The 22848-nt window shown below is 35.7% G+C and overlaps 1 protein-coding gene across 2 annotated transcripts in view; it reads left to right on the top strand.

Moving 5' to 3' along the window:
- Window positions 1–22848, top strand: part of EDIL3 (EGF like repeats and discoidin domains 3) — a 392288-nt gene that overhangs the window by 283194 nt on the left and 86246 nt on the right. For both annotated transcript variants that reach the window (XM_031447711.2, XM_010982003.3), the window contains 3 exons: window positions 2812–2967; window positions 4514–4658; window positions 8858–9042. In XM_031447711.2, coding sequence (XP_031303571.1) covers window positions 2812–2967; window positions 4514–4658; window positions 8858–9042 — 486 coding nt within the window. The remainder of the gene's footprint in view (window positions 1–2811; window positions 2968–4513; window positions 4659–8857; window positions 9043–22848) is intronic.

Below are 22848 nucleotides of genomic sequence, written 5' to 3'. Positions count from 1 at the left end.
TTAAGGCCATACACTATACCTACCCCCAGTGGAACAATAATTTCTCTTAAACCAGAGAAATAAATGAAAATATTTTATTGCATATCCAAACATCCATCAAAGTCACAGGGAATAATTTGGAATTTCTCCTGCAGTCCTCTTTAGTAGACCTTTAACAATGTCTGGGGTGATTCATGCAAGCAGAATGAACAGAATAAAAGGCAAATCACATTGTAGCCAATGTTATTTTATGATGAGATCATAAAATAATGTTGGGGTGGGATGAGGGGGGATAACTTGCAGCATGTTTAATGGTAGAGATGTTTCAAAAATCATGTGATGGCTTTCTTCCAAGGCTTAGTTTTTTTCTCACAGTAATACAGATTCCTGGTATTAAATTTGAGTATGACCATGATGTTGAAATCGTAGCCCTTTTACATATGAATTCCTTATTATTCTAAGCTTAATAGCGCCAGATGCAGGAGAACTCAAAAAGTCTAAAGCCCAGTAATTGTGAATAATCCCAGAACCAGTATTCTATGAATCACTTTGTGGTTTTTATTTTTCATTGGATGAAAACAGCACTGATATTTGATTACAAATACTTACTAAAAGTAGATGCAGCCCAAGTTGGGTGCTGCTTTACTCTCTGGAGTGACAGCTCCCTGAGTTGTATGTTCAGAGCTTGTAAATATTAGAGCAAATAGAAATCTTTTAAAACATCATTTCTGATGATTTAGAGAGAAACATACTCAGATTTTTATTTTTTGATTGTGATACAGTTTAAGCTTTAGAAAATTAGTCTACAGCTCATCAGCCAAAACTGGAGGAGAGATAATTTAGCCATCTACGAGAAGTATAAACAAGATAATTGAAACAAGATAAAAGATAATTGAAAAAGGAATGTTTAGCAGTATCAAATATGGAATTTGGCTTCCAAAATGGGAGGAAACATGATTCATAGTGCCCACTGATTATGTTATATACGTATGTGTATCTATATATGAATACCCACACATATATATTTGTAAGGTTTAGACTATGAAGAGTCTCAGTTTGAAAAAAGAAAAAGAATGCCATACGCAGGACAGTGGGAGAATATTGCTCTTTCCTGGCAGTGTGCTAATTTACTTAACATAGTGAAATAAAGTCTCTTTCGGAGGTTACTGATGCCACATCCCACAGTTAAAATTCCAAACCCATTCTTTAGAGAACTAAATAAAAGAGAAATAAGTAAAATTTACTTTCATAGAAGGATATTCTTTTACTTGAGCCTCCAAACAAGAATGGAACATAAAACGTATCCCTGCCGGTGATTTTGACATCTAAGTATTTAAATGAGAGCAGCAGAATTGGATATATGAGTCAGCTGTCTTGGTACTGGACCACTGACCCCAAATTTAAAAACAACAGTGTTGTTTGTGGGTTTTCACTACAACCTACATGGGTGTGCTCATCAGTCAGAGGCTGGGGACTGTTCACCCCAGTTCTTTAACTCATCCAAATCCCAGGTTTTCCTTATAAACAAGGAAGACAGAGCATCACTTGGTGAGCACTAGCTGGGGAGGAGCCTTGGAGAGGGAAGATGAGACTTTGGGAAACTTATGACAAAGAGGAAGGTGCACCTTGCGGTGTCGGCAGACTTTCAGAAGCCGAAAAGAGCACTGACTACATGCAGGTTTCAGGATTGCCCTCAACCCATTTGAAATTTATACATTCAGGGAAATTAACATCATAGGCCTCTTAATAAGTCACAGTGTTTGTCTGGGGTGGGAGCACCTTAAGGATTGCTTTCTTAGTTCCGATCTTTGACTTTTTAGATATGTGACATGAATGTACATATGAAAAACAATGATTCTAGAAGAGCTGGTTTCCTCATGCACATCCTCTATCATTTCCAATGTTAAGTGGAGAGCTTTATAGCAGTTTGTCAAGAACATTGAAACAGTACCTTTCTACTGAGCTTAAGATTTTATAGACATCAAAAAGGCATTTTAAAATCAATGGAACAATTTTTAATGTTTGCCATATATAAAGAAAATATGTTTTCTCCCATTGCTGCATTTAATCAATTATTATATGTTGTGTCAAAGGGGGATTTCTATTTAAATATGAGAAAAATGTTGAAAATTTTATTAGATGACAGTTATGATGCAGCAAACTATTGAAAGGTAATTTGGAGTGGGGAGAAAATATGGAGACAAAAATACCAGTTAGAACGTCTCCATATAGTGAATGAGAAGTGTCTGGTGAGGAATCCTACATGACAGTGTGTACTCACACAATCCATAGCAGAGACTACAGTATAAAGATTCAGAAACTGAAGATACTTTGTTTTGTATTTTGCCATCATTGTTGTCTTTACTTTTTCTTACTCTAGTGCTCAAAGATCTTAAAGAGATTTGCATGTTTTATTTCAATGGAAATTTCTTGGCATCTAAAGCCAGTTTGAGATACAATAACAGTTATGTTAACATTAGAGTTTCATAGTAAGGTTATTGAGGTTATTTTAATAAGATAATATTCTCATTTTTCACTTTGGTAAGTCACACTTCCATATCACAATCAACCAAATGCTTTTTTAATCCTTATATTTTTTGGAACACATTGCCCTTTTCAAAGCTTGTTCACAAATGCTGCTTAACTTTAAAAAAAAAAAAAAAGTATACCATTAGAGAAAGACATTTTGAAGCTAAGCTGGATATATGCTTATTTTGTATTATTTTAAATCTATGCTAATAAATAAAAATGTTCCACTTTCAAATTTAATATCATCAACATTGTTATCCTGAAAGCAATGAGATTATAGTTGATTATGCCTTGTCTCCTCAGATAAATTTACAAAGAAAAATGAGAGTTACTGGTGTTATTACCCAAGGAGCCAAGAGGATTGGAAGCCCAGAATATATAAAATCCTACAAAATTGCCTATAGTAATGATGGAAAGACTTGGGCAATGTACAAAGTGAAAGGCACCAATGAAGACGTGGTAAGGCTGACAAGATATACTTCATTTGAAAATAATGAAGTAATAGTCATTGATTAATTAATAGTCGTTGATTACTAAATGGCTACTGAGTCTTCAGCAGAAGCTTTAAGTTGTTGAAAATAAATTTATGAATTTTTTAATTGGACTAGTAGTGTGAAGAGGATAAGGAGTTATCCCAAATTATAAATGTACAGTATCTACCATTTAAGACTTTCTCAGATTTTCATCAGTGGTCCTTTAAATACTTTATCGCAAGGTTAGCATGGTCCTGTGTATGACAATTAAGTTTTGTTTCAACAGTAGTCAGCTTTTAATTTCATTTTACTGCTTTGGCAGATCATCACTCTCCTTGATCAAATAACTGCAGATCAGTACTACTATTTTTAAAGAAAAAATATGATTTTTAAAGAAAAATACCTTTATGGAAAAGATTTATATCTTAATATACTTCATATTGGAAGAAAATTTTGTTATTTAACAGAAGAAAATATTTAGAAGAAATGGATATAATATTCAATATCTCCTTTGTCTTTCATAAGGTATTCTCAATTTTTAAATTAATTTTACTCAACATTATTAATTTTTAAAAATACCAGGACTATAGCTTATTCCATTTAAAACTAGTCATTAGACTAGACTAATAAAAGATTTTATGAAAGATTTTAAAAATTACCTTCTTAAATTAAACCTATGTAGGTTTTCTGATTACCAGTTTATATAGAGGGTAAAATGAAAATGAGATTTAAAAGAATTAAAAATAACACATTTTAGCACTTGAGTTTTAGAGGGAAATTAGCTTTTCACTGGAGATATATATATAAAGAATTACGAGTCTCTTATCTAGTGACCTGAAACTGACTGATAAGGTACGAATCTTGGGGAATCAGACCCTAAAATGTCATAAATCTGATCACAGGGTGAGAGAAACCCAGTGATCAGGAAGCAGTAGTGAAGACTAGTTCTAACAAAAACAAACAAAAACTATAATTACCAAGTAGCAAAATGATCAGGCAGACCCAGACCCCAAATTAAGTTGAAAGATTTAAGGTGCCCATTTCTCAAAAAAAAAAAAAAAAAAAAAAAAAGAAGCATTCCCTGGCTCTGAAGGACTGGCCTTAAATTGACAAGACCATTGTAGTAGGGTGGAGATTGAGCCATAGGTCACAGTGATATTATAGCTTTAATCAGGATTTTATCTCTAGGTTTTACGTTCACTGCTGATGGCAAGGTGCATCTGAAATGCTCCAGGCCCCTAAATTATTTAATCCAGTTTTTGAAAGATTATGTTGAGTAGTATATAGAGTCACTGTATGAAAATAGGTTTCTTTAAAAAATCTATTGCAATTAATTTTTTAAATTTTATTATTATTATTATTATTATTATTATTATTATTATTATTATTATTATTATTATTATTATTATTTTAGTGGAGGTACTGGGGATTGAACCCAGGATCTCATGCATGCTAAGGATGTGCTCTACCACTGAGGTATACCCACCCCTGGCAATTAACATTTTTAAATTCTGTATTATCTTTTTACACAGGTGTTCCGTGGAAATGTTGATAACAATACACCCTACGCTAACTCTTTCACACCCCCCATCAAAGCTCAGTATGTAAGACTCTATCCCCAAGTTTGTCGAAGACACTGCACTTTGAGAATGGAACTTCTTGGATGTGAGCTGTCAGGTGAGTCTCATTTTATCTATTCCTGTACCCTCTTTAAAGGGGGGGAAAAAAGCGTATTTGTTGGTAGTCTGCTTTTAACTTGCAATTTTTCGACACCATAGATAATCATTACTGCTTCAGAATATCCGGGCTTGGTTCAGTGAGAAGGCAAGAAAGAGAGTGTGTGTGTACAGGATAAATAAGTTCTAGAACACACTACAGGATAGAATTAATGCAGAAGGGCAGTGTATTTCTTTGAATGGTTGAAGAAAGTGCAACAAATGTTCACTCTGGAAACTTTTGTCAAATTTAAATGTGTTTCTTGATTTTAATAGTAACTATGATTTATGGTTTGTGACAAGATTTCAGTAAAAACTGGAGTCTGCCTGACCTCACAAGTTGCAGTTATGTTTAGGGTTACAGTATAGAAAAGTAAGCTTTATCTTTGTCCAGCTACCATAAGAATTTGGTTTTGTCCTTTTTGGGGGGTTGTATGAAACATGCAAACTTAACATTCCTTCCAAGGAGATGGTAGATCTCAGATTGCTACTCTAAATTCATTCTTAGATCATTCTTATCTAGTAACCTGCTTATTGTACAAACAGTGGTTATGGAACACAAAGATAATCTATCCAAGGACTCAAAGTTAAATAATCCTTGTCCTCCGGGAGCATCAGGACTAGACACAAAGGTGCAGACCTTATGTGCAGATCTCACAGTGGTTCACTTTCAGTGTAGCTAGGTTCTCAGCTAAGCAGACAGTCTTGTCTAGGTGTTTCACTGTGTTATATTTTTGGTGGTAGTTCTTATAGTTCTAACATCAACATTTATCTTTGCCCCTGTTGCCTGAAATTCTGTTCAGACGACTGTGTTTTTAAGAAAACTAAAAATTCACGTGTGCCCTACTTTTTAGCATCACCTCCAAGTCTGAGAGACTTTTATCACATTTACAATAATACCATTTAGTTAAAAATAGGAGAAAACATCCCTGCAAAGAGAGAACAGAGAGCTTTATATTCATTTCAAAAGGTTGCACGTGGGTTAAAATGCATACTTCAAATCTATTCCCTTCTTAGGTTTATTTGTGATGTCAAGAAAGGGAGTGATTTTTAAGGAAATAGAAGTTACTAGCAAAAAACAACCAAACCTTAAATGAACGCATTACATTCAGTGGAATGAAAAACATTTGGGCAGATGAGTGAATCTATTTTAAGAATCACATTTTCATATTATAAAAGGGTGTCTTTTAGGAAGCAATCAAACATACAGTTTTAGTACCATTAATTATCCTAATAGGGATGTTTTCCTTATTTTGGTAATTCAGACTTACTGACTACCAGTAAATCTCAGCAGAATTATTGCTCTAGAGTGTTTATATTGTGTGTCACCATATCATCACAGGCCAGCGTCATCCCTCAGTCATTCATCATAAAGCAGTCAAGAGGAAGCCACAATATGTTGAGGTTTGCTGCAAGTCCCGTGGATTTTAGTTGCTTAATATTACCTTCCCCAGTTTTTCAGTCTTTTGATTCATGAGGGCCAGTCTCTCAGACATGACACAGTTACACCCCCAAGATAGGAATATATTTTATTTTCAAGTTTGACAACAGGTTACAACTGACACTTTACGGATTTTTATGTTTTTAAAAAGAAGCCATACCCCACCTCCCAACCCCACCAACTGATTTTGAATGTGCATGCAGAGAATAATATCTCTTGATGAAGGCTTTTAAAAGCTAGGGTACCTCACTATAGAAATAATCACTTTTGCTGGTAATGCTTCATTTTGTTCAGGTGCTGTCCATGCTGGTAAAAGAGTCAATTTAGACATACGAAGTCATACAGATAAGAAGGGAAATTCGTGATGTGAGGCAAATTGGCGAGGAAGTTGACTATAACACTTGGAAATAAACAGTAATATAATGCAACAAACTATTTCCCACAATCCAGTGCAGCACTGTGAAGCCCAAGGCTGCCTTATTGTGTTCAATAAACTGTTACAAGATCTCTCAGCCTGCCTAGAAGATCAGCAGTAAAGCTTGTCTCAGACACTTAAAAAGAAAAACCCCTAAATTCTCTGAAAGAGATATGATTTAAGATGTTTAGAATGAAATGAATCATGACTACAATTAGTAGAGGAATAATCATTCATTCTTTCTTTAAACAAAGAATACAGCACTTTTTCTGGGCTAAGTACTAGACAACAGAGTGGGCAATGAAATGAATCTAGAGCAAAGCAGAAATGGTCAAAGTAAAGGTATCCCTCTTCTATCCAGTACTTCAGATACTATGCTCTATCACAAAAAGAGAAAAACAGTTACCTTTCCTTTTCCCTTGTGTCTCTTCTGCAAGCCAAGCAATTTTACAGAGACTTTGGTAGCAAGTCGGGTGGAGGTGGAGGATTGCTGGTGGGAATAGAAGAACTGGTCAGAAATCCATAATACAGACAAATCATGTTATCTTAGAACTGCTTGAAGATAAATAGCATGTTGTTAAGATGTTAGAACTTTCTAGAATCTTTGAGATTTGTCATGAAATATTTCTTTTCCAGAATTTATATTTAGGATTTAGAACTGTTTTCATCATTGGACTCAGAATACAGGTCTCCTATGATCCTACAACCCAAAAAGACTTGAGTTAAGACATCCAATTGGCTAACCCTCTGGGTCCATTTTTGTCATGTTTGCATAGGAGTTTGTTAGAAGGTAGGGGTGAAGACAAATGTCGAGGAGCCTCAAGAAGGAACCCTGGATCTAGACTGATTAGGAAAGAAAGCAAGTAATTATAGTTAAGAATTCATTGTATCAGTGAAGAGTCTAAACCACCTCTCTTAGAGCCTAGACTTAAGATGGTCTAGTTTTAGAAACTACAACCAGTTAGAGGATATTCTTTAGTACTCACTGATACGCTGATCTGGGGACTTAATGTTGTCATCTGTTGCAATGAGCTTTATGGAAATAATAAAGATAGCTAACATTTACTGAATGCTAGCTATATACCAGCACTGTTTCTAAATACTTTATTAACTTACTTCTTAGAACACTTCTTTGAGACAATTTTTATTATTATTTCCATTTTACAGATGAGAAGACTGAGGCACTGAATGGTTAAATAATGGGTACAAGGTCACACAGCTAGTGAGTAGGGGACCAAGAGAGTGTGAGGTGACATTGATTAGAGAAGTCTCCTCTTTTATCCTAACTTTCTTGATGCACAAACTTACCCTGTGTGTTCCTTGGCCAAAATGTAAAATTTTACATATAGAAGGCTCAATCACTGGTTAATATGATAGTAGAATCATGCTGCCTGTTACAAGCTTTGTGAATATAATTTTGTCACAGTTGCAATTCAACATTGGGAAATACTGTGTGTATATACACACTCACACATGAGATTTTTCAAGGACAAGGACAAACCTAAATTTTGTACCATGTCAAACCTGGATTTGAGAATCCTCAAAAAATATCCAATACTAGAGGTTATTGAGAATGATTGAAATATAAAAATTTATAAAAAGGCTTGTCCACTAATGGTTTTTGCTAGAATTAGCTTTCTTAAAATCTCATCTACTAGTTTAAATTCTACACTTGTACAATGCTGGGCACATGATATACATGGAATAAATATGAGCTTCCTACCTTCCAGAAGAAGCTGTGGTGGTACTGTAAGAATCAAAGATAATGATGAACAGATTTCTTAGAAAAAAAAATGCTGTCCAGTTAAGAATATACCATTGGAGCATTTTGTGAAAATAACTTTGTATTGAGGGAATTTTCATTTGCAGTATTATATATAGAAACAAATAAAAGACAACCAAATATACTTTGCGAGAAAAATGTTCCAGTTTTAAAGACACAATGAAACCACTGAAAACCAGGAAACAGTCATGAGGCTATCAGTAATGAGACAGGAGAGAGCATTTCAGCATTGTTGTCATTTTGCAAAATCATCTATCACAGAAAAGTAGTTTGAATGGTCCGTCTTGTTTTCAATTTTTCCAAAATATATTCAGACAAAATAGCTTGAATTGGCTATCTTGTTTTTCGATTTTGTTCCAGATTTATTTCTGATTATAGCCTTTTTTTTGAATCTAGATGCTCTCTCTTTTGGGGAATGAATAGCATTATGCTTAATCTTCTCTTCCCTGTCCAAAATGAATGCAGAAACCTTCCACGGTGATAAATTATTTTTCTCATAGAGCCCTTCTTGTTTTCTTCTAGGCTGTTCTGAGCCTCTGGGGATGAAATCAGGACATATACAAGACTATCAGATCACTGCCTCCAGCATCTTCAGAACTCTCAATATGGACATGTTCACTTGGGAACCGAGGAAAGCTCGGCTGGACAAGCAGGGCAAAGTGAATGCCTGGACCTCCGGCCACAATGACCAGTCACAATGGTTACAGGTAATATTTTCCAAAAGTGTATCAGTACCCACTGCTCCCCTTCCTTAGAGGATTTCCTGTTTTTAGGTGAATGTTGGAATCGTTACCTTCATACTAATTTAAAGGTGCCTTCTTCTTTGGCTTAACTAAATTGGTAAAACAAAAATTCCTTAGGAATCCATGTCCTCGTGTTATATTTACTCTGGTGTTGATTTATAGATGTTCCTGTCAGACTGATGTAGCAGAGTGTACCAGATCACGCTATGTATAGGTCAATTTGATTGATTATGAGAACATTTGCATTTTAACTCTCATCTTTTCTAATGCTTTGTGTCAGTCTTGGTTTGAAAGCATCACAGCAGGAATCCATACCGCCTTGAAATCATGCCACTGACCTGCAGATTGTTCTCATAGAATCATGACTCATGACTTATTAGCTCTTTACTGGTGGTTGCTAAGCAATAGAGCAATTTGATTACATTTTCATAAGAGAGCTTTATAGAAGGAAAGCATACACATTGCAGAGTGTGTTTATCATTTGCACGTGAGGTAAGGTTACAGTCGGTGCTTTTTAAAAGTCTTCTTAAAATGCACTTATGTGTGGAGTATTTATAAGTATGCACAAATTTGTTAATGTCTTCTGTGGCTAAGAAAAGTAAGACAGCTTATTTCTATAATGAGGTCTTTTTTTTTTTTTTTTTTTGGAAAGCTATGAGTTCTCCTCTTACTGATTTTTAGGCTGCGTTTAAGAGTTTCAAAGATGTGGTAATTCATAGTATTTCTGGAAATCATGAAAATAACTAAAATCACAAATGTCGCCCTGTATCAAACTGGATTTGCCACACATGAAACTGTTCTTTCCAAGTGACCTGAAATTTCCAGTGGTCTCTTCTCAGTCTTTGCTTTCTTGGCCTTCATGTTCCCTAGTCTTATAGAAATAATCACTTTTTTCTTTACTTTCCCCTAACATTCTATCTGGAGCCTTACTGAGCTGAAGTTGTATTAAGTTCTTTCGTTACCAGGCATGATAGATAATTATGTATGTCTTTCTCCTTTTCCTTTTCTATGAGCTTTGTGAGGATAGGCCATATATATGGAACACAAGATAGATTTGTCATCCCAGAACCCAGCCTTATGTCCTTGTCGTATAATGTAGCAGAGCTACTGAGTTAAATCATTCGCTTGACAAATGTTGTGATGCATGTAGGAAGCATCACATACTATGAAAAATAGTGATGGCGCGTGAGTGAGCACCACACCGTCATGCTCCTAAGACATTGCCTCTGTCATAGACCATTCCATTTATTCGGGGCGCACGGCATCATACTCTGTCTCCCTTCATCCTTCTAGCTGCTGTGTCCCGTTGTCCTCCAGGCCACCCTTCCCCTGCCTGTGACCTTCCTGACAACCTCAGTTTCACCAGCTCCACACACTCACACTAACTCATCTAGCAAGTACTGGTTATTTCAATAACTGAAGAAAGGATTCAGTGACTTAAAAATCCTTTTCCCTTCTCACCACCCCCCTCTGCCACTTCCAAGATCTACCACCCTCTTTCACCTGGGTTTTTGCGGAAGCCTTCCAACCAGGCTTCTGGTTTCTGGCCTTACTCTGTAAAAACCTATTTCCCAAATTGTAACCAGTGTGATTTTTTTTTTTCTAAAATGTAAATGTGATTCTCTTGCTCCTTTTTTAAAAAGCTCTTCAACTGTTCCCTATCAGCCTCAGAATAAAGTGCAGATTCCTCAGTGTAGCCTAAAAGTCTTCGCGTGCTTGGCTGCATTTCATCTCTTAACCACGCTTCTGAATCTGCTTCAGTTGCTCCTCTTCGCAGAGGAAGCGAATGTCCTCTTCCTAGAGGAAGCGAATGGAAAGACGTCTGCCCACAGCATCCCCAGCCTTCTGTTGGTTAAATCCCTCAAGTATAGTTTAGATGTACTTTACTCTGGGAAGGCTTTGCTGCCACCTCCATCCCACACCAAATCTGGCCTAAGTTGTCCCCTGGATATTACCGTGTCATCTGTAATTCTCTCACTGTCGTATTATCATGCTGTACTGGAAATGGTTTTTTCCCGCTAGATTATTTGCTCCAGGAGGGATGGAACCACATCTGTATTTTGTTTACTTTCTCAACCTCTTGTCTCATACCTAACTAAATACCTGTCACCACACCTGACATATGGTAGGCATTCAGTAAATACCGTTGAATGAAAGAATGAATGAATGGATTTCAGTATTATTCAAGTTAGTGATTTGGGCCTATACTGCCTATAATTTTGATCCCCAATTTAAGAGATCACCTGCTAGGATCCTCAAATTTTAAAATAATAATTGAAAAAGAAACCTAAAATTTTCTGTTAAGGTGTGGCCTTACTAGTAAAGGAACTAATTTTTATTATACATAGCCTTTATGAACTTTTCAAGTTCTTAATTTGAAGACACCGTGGAAAATAACCCTTCCATTTGTTAGACTTGAATGGTGAAGTTAAACTTGTTCTTTGCCACTGTATAATATTTTTAAAATTGGAAACATTCCAGTCATATCTCATATTAGCTGGGTATGGCGAATATTATTTGTGAGTCATAATGCCATGTGGAATAAGACAAAATATTTTACACCCCATAAGTAATTCAGACAGGCTGGTAGACTCTCGAAATATCCACGTAAAGGTGTTGCCAATGGCAAATTTCTTTAGAAAGACAAAAATAAAACAACTGTTTTTACACAAATCAGGGTGTAATGTTCAGTGCAAACCTCTATCCACCACTGTTTTAAGATGGCTTTTCATCTGTCCTCTTAAAGTCACCTGCCTGCTGAAACTGATTCATTCTGTGGGTGACAGATTTTCTGTCAATCCAAGGACCACTTCTTCCCGTACATGTCTATTTTTTGTTGTGTCAGAACATATTCAGAATCTCCAAGCCAAGGTAAATTGACGTCTTATTTTTATTTTCCCTTTTTTGATATCATTCAAGAAAGTGCTCCAAAATTGTGACTATTTTTAGTATTTTCTCCTCAAGAGAATATAATCTGTTCAACTAGACGTTGTTATACTTGTTAGTATCTTTGTTGACAAGAAGCTTAATATTTTTATAGATAGTGTATAGAGTGACTCTGTTTTTGAATTGTTGATATAGAATCAATTTTTATCCTTATCTGGAGGCTTCTGATTTTATAAATTTTGGCTGTGTTCTTAACTAAGATGCATCACTTCTGAGAAATAGCTCTTCAGAAGAGAAACTGTCGGTCATTTAAATTCTCTTCCTTCATTATCAATCTCCTGCTAATTGTTTTTTGAGAAATTTCTTTCATATGCCAACTATTTATGTAACTCCCTAATAATAAGTTTTATTTCAGTTTGGTAGGTTTTCCAAAACTTGATCAGATAATACCTGGAAATACAGTTGTTGTAAATGAAACCCCCCAAAACATCCTTTACCCAGTTGTGATATATTTTAAGGAATTCATATACATTCATTTAGGGAATTCTTAAGTATTCAAATATCAATTTAACATTTTATTATTATTATGGGTCTAATGTTTCTTCCAGTCTCTTCTCTAAGGTCAAAATCTCAGAAGTTTCTCAAGCAAAACTTCTTGTGTTTTTCTTTTAGAAGTGATCTTACCTAACTGATTAGCTCCCTTGAACTACTATTAATCATAAAAGCATGATGCTATTCCTTTATGAATATGTGTGAAGTCCACAGGTGGTCCAAAGTGAGAAGCATATCTCAGACCTATGAACAAACATTGTTCCATCACTTGAAATGTTTGATGGTCTCTGAAACTTTGAGCATGAAGTTCTACCAGTGTGTTTTCCAAAAGCCTGCAAAGGTTAAACTGCATTTACTCTCTTTCAAAAAGTCTTACCTACATCTACGTTGAGGGGTCATAAGCCGATCGTTCCAGACTCATAGTTGGACATTTAACACATGATTGGCTTGGATTTTAATCCTTAATATAAAATAAAGTGACATTTAATTTACAGAGATCTTTTAAAATCAGACTGTTATCTCCTGTGCTTAGTTTCTAAACAAAAACACAGAAATATTGTTGGGTCTTAAGGTAGATTAAATAAAACAAATGACAAAACAGAGACAATGCATAGTAGGTACCCATCAACAAGTAGCTCCCTTTCTCTTTCTGGTGGCTTCTGAAACCTCAGGAGCCCGTAATCTGACACCGCCTATTATAACCAAGAAGGAAGATATACATCTGTTCTTAGCTTCTTCCAAAAGAGAATTTCCAATGAAACTGTGAAATGTAAAGTAATATATTATTATATCAGTTGCAAATTGTGAGTAATGTTGATAAATTACATAAATTTGCTTTGGCAAATGAAAATTTTTAAATATTTTAATCTAAGCAGTATCAGTTATTTTTCATATTCTTTACTTAAGAGTAGTAATACTATTATTATTAATAACTTAAAATGAACATTACATCATTTGGCAGTGTTCTCTACTGAAATCGTATTCTTTTTTGAATAGTTTTGTGCTCTAAATATTCTCTTTCAGTGGCTTTTCAGCAGATTGGATAAATCCTCTTTTTGTTTATTTTCGGATTATACAAACTGATTAAAATTCAGCATAAAGTTGAGATGTTTAGTGACATTCTGTCAGGAGTAGGAGCATTATTGATAATAATTTTATAAACTGTGAAGAAGTATTTTGCTATATTAGATGCATCTAAACAACGAGCACTCTACAAGTTAATTTGGATTCTTTAAAATAAGACATCATAGATTCTCTTATGGTGAATACAGTGTGTATATATTCATTGTCCAATTGGTGGTGACTATAGAAAATGGATAATTCATTGTCTGTAATTGAATCTACCGAATTTTTTTTGGATTTCATGAAGTGTAGCATACTATAAATGACTAACAGGAAGGAAAATATCACATTGTCACCTAGGAAATGACCTTTTGGTCTATTTCATGAGACATTTGCTAATTTAAGATAGTCTGTATAGTATTTCAACCAAATTAGTAGAATTAATAGAATTGTTAGCCTGCACATTTTAATGCTGACCTTTGTCAGAATTGCAGCTAACCCTCCGCAGCTTCATTTCAATACCAATTTTGTGGAAATACGTAAAAAAGCAATTGAATTTAGGTTTTCAAATTAAATAAGCCTTATTTAATTTAGTCCATTTCAGATTTTTGAAAGGAAGTATTCTGGCCATAAAATTTGTAAATTCTTTAAAGCCAATAACTTCCCTTGCCTTCTGGACAGTTTATTTACAGAAAACCTAAAGGAAAGGTTTTCAAGGATCAAGGGACCTCTAAGCCACTGGGAAACATTTGGCAATATGAAGGGATATTCTGGTTTCCAATTCACTATTTCAATATTTCATGTACAATAAACAGTAAGTCTGCATGAAAGGTGCAATTATAAAGCAGATCTAAAAGAGATCAAATAATGAAACTTAATTTATGTAGGATTGTGAAGCCACTCCCATCTTTCATAAATGGTAATATATTTTGGAGTGTATGAATTGAATCCAAGAACTCCGTACTTGGCTTGGATTATAAATTCATCTTTAAATTTTTAAATAATTTTGTAATATCAAAGGGAATCTCCATGATCTAATTAGAAAAAAAAACTTTCAATGAGCAAAACAAAATTGAATAGGGTATTTATACAAAAAGTACTTGGAGGGCCAAGGAAAGTGCATCAGCGCCAGTGTAGTTAGAGTGAGTACATAATTCAGTACAAATAGACCAAACGCCAAGAGTCTGGTTTTGAAGACTGACAGATCACATCAGTACTCTGGGTTCAGTTTTTTCTCTTCTTCAGCTAAAATGTAGGTATTACAAAAAAGATCACCTCCCAGGCAACCTTCCCCCTTTTAAAAACTGTCACATCACTAAGATTCTAGTATCTAAATGATGATTGACTAAATCCAAAGTAATTAGAAATTTACCAGGCCCACCAGATAACTTCTGGTGAAGTTAACAAAAAGACATCATATAATTTATTTAGTGTTGTGGATGCAGCAGTATAACCTTAAAATTAACCTTTAAAAAGTAAACTTTTACATTATGTGTATTATGTCTACTTAATACCCAAAATATTGCCCCTTTCCTTCCACCCATTCCAATTTTGAGTTGTTTCTTTGTATTATAGCTCGCTATAAACAGCTTGAAAGAAAAGACTTCCCTAAGACAAGGCAATGACACAAGCCATTAGGAAATACTAATACATTAGCATCTGCAAATAGCACCTCATGAAAAATACCCGAAGCAATAGCTTCTGGTGACAGGGAAGGAGGAGATTAGATTGAGTGCAAGTGGCAGTTTGGGGAAGGCAGGCTTCGATGGTACATGAAAATTGGATGGAGACTTTGTGGTTTTGGAGGTTCTTATAAACAGCTTCATAGTTTTGTTTTGTTTTGTTTTTTAATTCAAATATATATTTTTGAGACATCTATTATAACAAAGTATAATACCAGGTACAAGGAACTGAAAGATGTATCCAGCACTACGTCTGCCTGCAGGTATGATTATTGATGCACTAATGTCATGGATTCAACATTCCAAAGGCAATACACGGAAATGTGGGATGTTTGATGCTTTTGCTTAAAAGCCATATTTGAAACATTGAAAACCTGAACAGTAGGGCTGGTAAGAACTGTATGTACACAGCAGGCCCGTTCATGTTTTTTTATGATAATGAGAATTAAATGACTTCCGATTCCTTTGTGTGCAAATGAATTTTAATTTGTGACATATTAGTTATCTTTGTATTAGCAAAATACAGTTACAAGAGTAGGAACCATTCTAAAGATATGAACTTCAAATATACCGAGGAATAAAATTTAGAACTTGGGAATACTGTTTCAAATAAGATGAGTGTTTATAAAGGCTTTCAATGGGAATGAGAGTCAACTTGAATCAGGGATCTCATCTTGCCTTTCAAGCAGCTCTCGCAGTGACTAAGTTACTCCTGGATGTTCTCCGAGGCCCCAGAGAGTCTGAGAGGCTTGCTAAGGATTGCGAGGCCGGTCAGCAGTATGAGGGGAACTCAACACGCCAGGGAGTCCACGCGATGATTGTTACCGCAGTGTTTTGTGGACCACTTAGTGAGGGAACTGCCTCCTTCTCTCAGGGAATGTTTGCTGAATTAGGAAGCTCATGCAGTGCCCAGCGCTGACCAGCAGAGCCCTGGCCACACATTTCTTGAAGGAGAGCTTCTGGTATTTTCTGTGGATTCAGCCTGCCCTCTAAATTTGGGGTTCCACACTGTAAAAATTGTATACCCCTCACAGTGTTAGTAAACGCTGAACACATATGCATGATATTTAGAAAACCTAATTTCTATGATTTTGGTTTCCGATAAAACAAATAGGAAATAGGGTGGAAATTCTAACTTCTTCTTCCTGTAACTTGATGGTGCGTCCTGTGTGCAGACACCATGCTTTAGGCCACACTGCTCTGCCCGGCACTCTTGGTCTAAGTTAATCTCACCTGAACTTGTTATTTTGGTTTATCCTAAGGATCTTTGTCATTTTTCTTCAAAGCCAGTGGTGCTGTGATGAATAGGTCATTCAGTTTTCATTTACATTCATGATTAAAGTATCTTCCATTTATGGAGTATTTATTTGCTAGCTAATGTCAACATAAAATAAATTTATTGATTGCAAATACTGCATTCATTTTCTCTCTCACTATTAAATTAGCATTTCTGTAGAGAAAGCATGCCTTAGTGAAGTGACTTCTAAATTTCTAGTGTCTTTGTTTTATGTTGTAGTTCACCAGCTCAGTATGTCTCCTGGAAAGGGTTGGTCCACCTGGCCATGCCCATTTCGGTACTAACCTTTGGTTAGAATTTTCTCTGCGATCCTTTAAGATGTGCCTAAGAGCATATCTCCCTGCTAATTCATTAGCTTCCAATGAATCACTTTCTGGAATTAGTGTATTTTTCAGAGGGAAACAGATAACAATTTCCTTGGCCAGGACTGTGCCCTGAGTATCAAGGCCAACCAGAGTTTTGACTTCTTCACTCATCACTTAGGCTCCTTGCCCAGGTCTGTCAAGATATCCATTGCTGCTCTCTGCGTTTGGTCTGCCCACTGTTTCCTGCGAGTCCTGGTGCACATCTGACTGCCCTCCTCTTGTGCCCTCTTCTCATCTGAGCTTTCCTGGGTCCCTGTTTAGTTTGTCTAGTCTTTGATCTTGCATTCCAGCTCCAGCTGCCCCTTGAAGGTTAATTTATAACTGGCTTATTCTTATCTTTTTGGAGTTTCAGCCCTGCCCTGGCTCTCAAAGGGCCATCTGATGCCCCCTTGACTATCAGACTTCTCAGTGCCCCTGGGTCCAGCTTGCTGTCATAGCTGACCTCAGTCTTAGCTCTCTTAGCTCCTGGTCCTGGCACTTACAATTTCTCTTTTTCCAGATGCTTATTTTCTTCAGATAGTTCCACTACCAGAATGCAGCCCTCCTGACTACAGACCCAGAGTTTCCAAAGGTTCTCTCTTTCTCAGTCTGATTATGAAATGATAAAGTGAGGATAATACGTATAATTCTTTGATCCTAAAAATGCAGCACCATAAAAAAATTAAGTTGCCTTTCTCTCTAGTGATCAATTTTATCAGCATTTTCCCAGACGTACCATGAAGAACACTGCTTCCATAGGGTTCTCTTCCCCACCGACAAAAAAAAGGATTCTGTGCTGAAATGTACTTATTAAAGTGTTTATCCTTTTCTCCATTCTTACTGATTCAGATGAATATTAACATAGAATGTTTCAGACTCCTATAGGAAAGAGATTTGTTTTATTTGGTGATTTTCAAACTCCTTTGATCACAAAGTGCTTTTTAAAAATAACTATCATAACATCCCCAGTAGCCACTTCAGAATATCCTGTATCAATTAAATTGCATTTCTCTAACACTTTGTTGTCTTCAAAAGGCTTTTCTAATAATCTGTGTCTTTATAATAATCTGGGTACATTTAATTATTTGTGTATTCTATCCCAAAACATGAAAGAAACAATTTATAGTGATTATATGACTTAATCCTATAAATGTCAGAACTTGACCTAAAAATCTGGTTTCTCTCTTTTCCACTGAGTGCCATTTTTTCATGGCTGTTTGCATTTGACATCAGGTAGAATGAAATCTAACCTTAGTAGCTTGTTTTTCATGAATTTTGTTCATAATTTTCATGATTTTTTTTCAGTACAGCAAAATATATGCAAAATACGCATATTTGGAAATACGATTTTCCAATTCACTGCATTCTTCAATTTTTGTGATAGACCTACTCAGTATCACAAACAAGTTCATCAATTCCACGTCCGTATACGTACAACTCAAGCATTTAAAAATTGCCTAAATGAATTCAAAGCATTTTTTCATTTCCTCTTCAAAAAGAATGTTGCACATAGCTACAGGTATTCCAGATGTGCCTGAGCAGTGGTCAGCCCATGTTAAAATGAGCTCTATGCATTGGTCACTCTAAATACAGAAAGTAACATGTGAACAGTTTTGCCTATTAAGAAACAGTTCCTGTGAGCTAATGGGCCTTTTAGCTACAGAAGTTTATAATAGCACACAAATATTTGTCACCGTGAGTGGTAAAAAAATTTCTCATTTTTGAAAAGTGCATTTGATAATTTTCTTTAAAATTCATTTCCCTCTCACTTAAAATGATGGAAGATTTTAATTGGAACTTACTTTTAAATAACTAAACTGTAAGTTCTTCCTCCTGCAAATGTTCATACCCTTTGGCTTTGCCTTCTCTGTGTTCACGGTGTAAAATTCTATCTCTTCGTTCCAATGAGAGAGGCTTCTGTCCCTGACATGCACTGAACTGTAATATAGGATTCATATTAGGATAGTCACTGTTTTACAGTAAAATGGGATACTAAACTCACTCAATAGACGTTTTGTAGCACTCACCTCTTTTGAGCAACGTGAACTTGGAACTATGAAATCATCATTATTTTACAAATATATTCCTTGCAGATTTTCCTAACTTAAGAAATCAGGCTGCAGTCTCTTTGAATATGATTTCTGTTGTCCCATACATTTTTTTCTTCTAACTGCTCTGTGACTTGGAATAGAGAAAGCTAAAAACAGATACAAAGCATTTCATCAAGGTTATCCATTATAAGAAAGAGAAAAAACCAAGAGATACTTACATATAATCATTATTAATTACTACTAATTTATGGGATATCCATAGTTTTAAAATTAAAAATAAAATAAAATATTGTTGATTGCATTCAACATCGTATTAATTATCATTAGGGAACTGTAAAATTATTATTATTACCATTTTATGTGCAGCATAGTTAACAAAACCAAATATAGTTAAGAGGGCTTAAAGTAAATGAATAAAATAAAAACAACAGTAATTGACTATTATTCCAGTTAAACACTGAGTCCCCTCTCTCCCTTCTCCCAACATTCTATCACCCATTCGAAGCTCAGCCTTTGTCTCTTTCATGAGAAGCACTTTGGATTTTAATCCCCAAAGCTGTAGGATTTGATGGCCCTTCATGAGTACCACAGGACCCATCTGTTCTGGTAGGCATATGCCTGATGATGTGGGAGGAGCTGTATGTACAAGATAATGGATCTAAGAGTACTTAGAATGTAACACTAAATATATGTATGTATGTTTCTACAGCTGCCTCAAAGATCTGTAATGGGAAATAGGGGAAATTCTAAAAATAAAGCAGCTTTAAAGCCCTCAGTGGGAAAAAGCACACACCAGCTGCTTGTCTTTTTGGATGTTGGGGTCAAAGTCATTTTCTCAAAGTGCGGTTTAGAGACCTCCTGCATCCAATGAACTGGCATGAGCTGGCTGAAAATGTGGATTCCCAAATCCCCTCCCCAGAGACTCTGATATCACTAGATCTAGTTTGGGCAGAAATGTACATTTCGGGATATATAGCCAGAGATTCTTGCACAAGGTGAAACTTGAGAGAAAAGGAGTTGGTAATTTGTGGCTTGACTGAAAAACATATTCATTTAGAGGCAACTAGTTTAATGGGACTTGCTTAGACATGTTGACTTGAAAATTATTTGAGTATGAATCTAATTGCAGTTTAGGAGTAGAGTATCAGGATACTTCAAATTAAAGAAACGTCATGATAACAGTATGCAGAATTCAAAAATTCACCCATTTATATTGACTTGACTTTTGTGAAATGAGTGAATCCAACAACAAATCTTTAGTTTCTCCTAACTCTATCGGAAGTAAGGTATATCAAACACACATAGAACCAGATCTCAAATCTGAGAAAGAGGATCTACATTAGTTTCTATATCTCTAGTATTTTCTGGCTATGAAATATAGGTAGGTGAGAAGTTAGATGGTTAGATTGAAGAAAAGGTCTAGTATATGGAATTACAGAATTTAAATAATCATAGACTTTTGTTAATTGGTCTTTTGATATGTGTAGTACAGTAGCAAATATTCCTAACAACGACCAGGAGACACTACCAATTTCTGAAGTACCACTAGAAGAGAGTAAAATATGTCCAGTGAAGATGGAGTATTGAATTCACTGGTTTTATCTGATACAGGAGGCCCTGCTTAAAGTAGGCACTTGTTGAAAGTCTGTTGAATAATGTTTTCAAAACCTGTACATGTATGTGCAGTGTATGGAGTTAATTTTAAATTAATGTACATATTTGATAAGAAATAGTATTTTATAACTGTTAGATGGCAGACTCTACAGCAGAGCTATTGGGGTTCAAACCCTTTCTCCACCACTAGCTGTGCTATGGACGAGTGACTCGCCCTGCTAGCGTCTCAGCAGTCTCATTTTCTAAATGGTAAAGGCAGTATCTATCTTACAGGCTTGTGTTAAGGACTGAATGAATTAACATTGTAAAGTGCTTACAAATAATTACCATAAAAATGTTAGTTACTATTATTTTATATCATAATAAACCAGTTCCCAGTGAAACTATATAGCATATTTTCTTTAATTTAAGGTTGTCAAATTAAAAAAATATAGAATGCTTAGTTAAGAATAAATGATGAATACTTGTCTAATATAAGGGTGTCCCAAATATTGCAAGGGACATACTTACACACACACAAAAATAAGATTGTTTATCTGAAATTCAAATTTAACTGGGCAGCCTCTATTTTATTTTGCTAAATCTGGCAACCCTGTTTTCACTCCAGCTCAGACTTTCAACAACCGTCTTTCCTCTGGAATGTATAATTGAACAAGTTATGCTGCTGATATAGTGATGATTTAGTCAATAGATAATGGTTTCAATAAAGTGTTCACCTGTGATTGTTTTGCACTCTGCCTGTATTCCAAGATGAATAGATATTAGGAAGCCACTAGTTTATTAACTCCCAGACAATATGCTAAAATTGACTTCTACTTCAAAATTACTAACCCCTTCAAAAAAAAGAGAGAAGCTGTTCTTTATCCTGGTGCTTCTGTGTTTAGTGAATTTCTGGGGATAAGATGAACCTTTTTGGATCTACCAGGTGATAAATGCTGGAAGTCAGTGTTTTTTCAATATATTGGAACTCAGTATAATCATTTTCATCATGGGAATGGTCTGAATTTGCCAGGAATTCCCCCGCATGACTCTTAATGACATTTGGGATATTGTGTCTACAGTTTGTAGAAATTACCATTAGATGGCATTTAAGATCTTCAAACATTTTTGGCTCAGTGAATTCATGTTATAAAAAGACAGACACAGACCTAACTCCTGGTCCGCTGAATGATACTGGAAATGGTCTTCCCCCCACAAGCATTGGTTTGTTCATCTGGGAAATGTAGTAAATGCCCACTCCACAGGGCTGTTGGAAGACTGAATTCTCTGAGTATGAAATATATATATCTCTAGTGAAATTATGGAAGTTAAATTATCATGGATTTTGTTAGTCTTCTGATATGTAAAACACAGTAACAGATGTTTTTAAAAATGATCATGAGATACTACCAATATAAGACCCAAATCAAGGTGCCTGGAATAGGCTAAGTGCCCCATGTGTGTCCCCTCCCTGCCTTTTCGCTAGCATTAAAACAGAAACTAGAGATTACCATAAGTAGAACCAATTTTGACCCCGAATGCTGTGACTGTATTATATTTAATCGCAAGACACAGGAAAGGAGGAAACAGATTCCTTTGTCTCCTTAGCCGTCAGTTGGATTACTTCATATATTTCCAAAAGCTGCCTAGACTTCTCGATTTTTTCTCAATAGTTCTCCTTAACTATCTAAAACATGCCATAGAACTTCTCTCACCTACCCACTTTGTGAGATTATCTATGGTTTGATTAGCCCAGGTTTCTTTCTGGAAAGTCACTGCCTTTGGGGAGCAATCTCAGTCTAACCAGATATTTGTAACAGAAGCTGCCAACATAGTCTTGCCTTCACTCACTGCAGCTGAGTTCTTTAGGGAAGAGTTCAGAACTTCCTTGTAAAAGGGGAGTATCTTGTTGGAATTGTCACAGAGAAGGTGGAGGCAGAGGCAGGAGACATTCCTTTTACCCTTGTAGAGCAAGCCCACCATAATTTATGAGAAAATGATTATTAGAGAGGCTTTGTGGAGAGGTGAAGAAGAAACCAAAAACTCCCAACCACCTTGGAGCCACCCGCTCCTTGGAGCTACCAGTCCACCCTCAGGTGTGAAATTGAGGGACAGGCTAGGTGGAGACTGTCCCCAACCTGCCACATGTGGAAAGACACTCCAAGAGCATTAGTGGAGAAGAGAATCCCAACACACTTTGCTATTTCTTGGGCTCACTGTTCATGTTAATGGACAATCTTTTTTTTCCATCTGTCAAGTGCATACTAACCAACAAGAGAATGGCGAGTATTTAAGAAAAATTC

Source organism: Camelus dromedarius, chromosome 3 (genome assembly GCF_036321535.1).
Source record: "Camelus dromedarius isolate mCamDro1 chromosome 3, mCamDro1.pat, whole genome shotgun sequence".
Taxonomy (NCBI): Eukaryota; Metazoa; Chordata; class Mammalia; order Artiodactyla; family Camelidae; genus Camelus; species Camelus dromedarius.
This window is presented reverse-complemented; position numbering and strand designations above follow the sequence as displayed.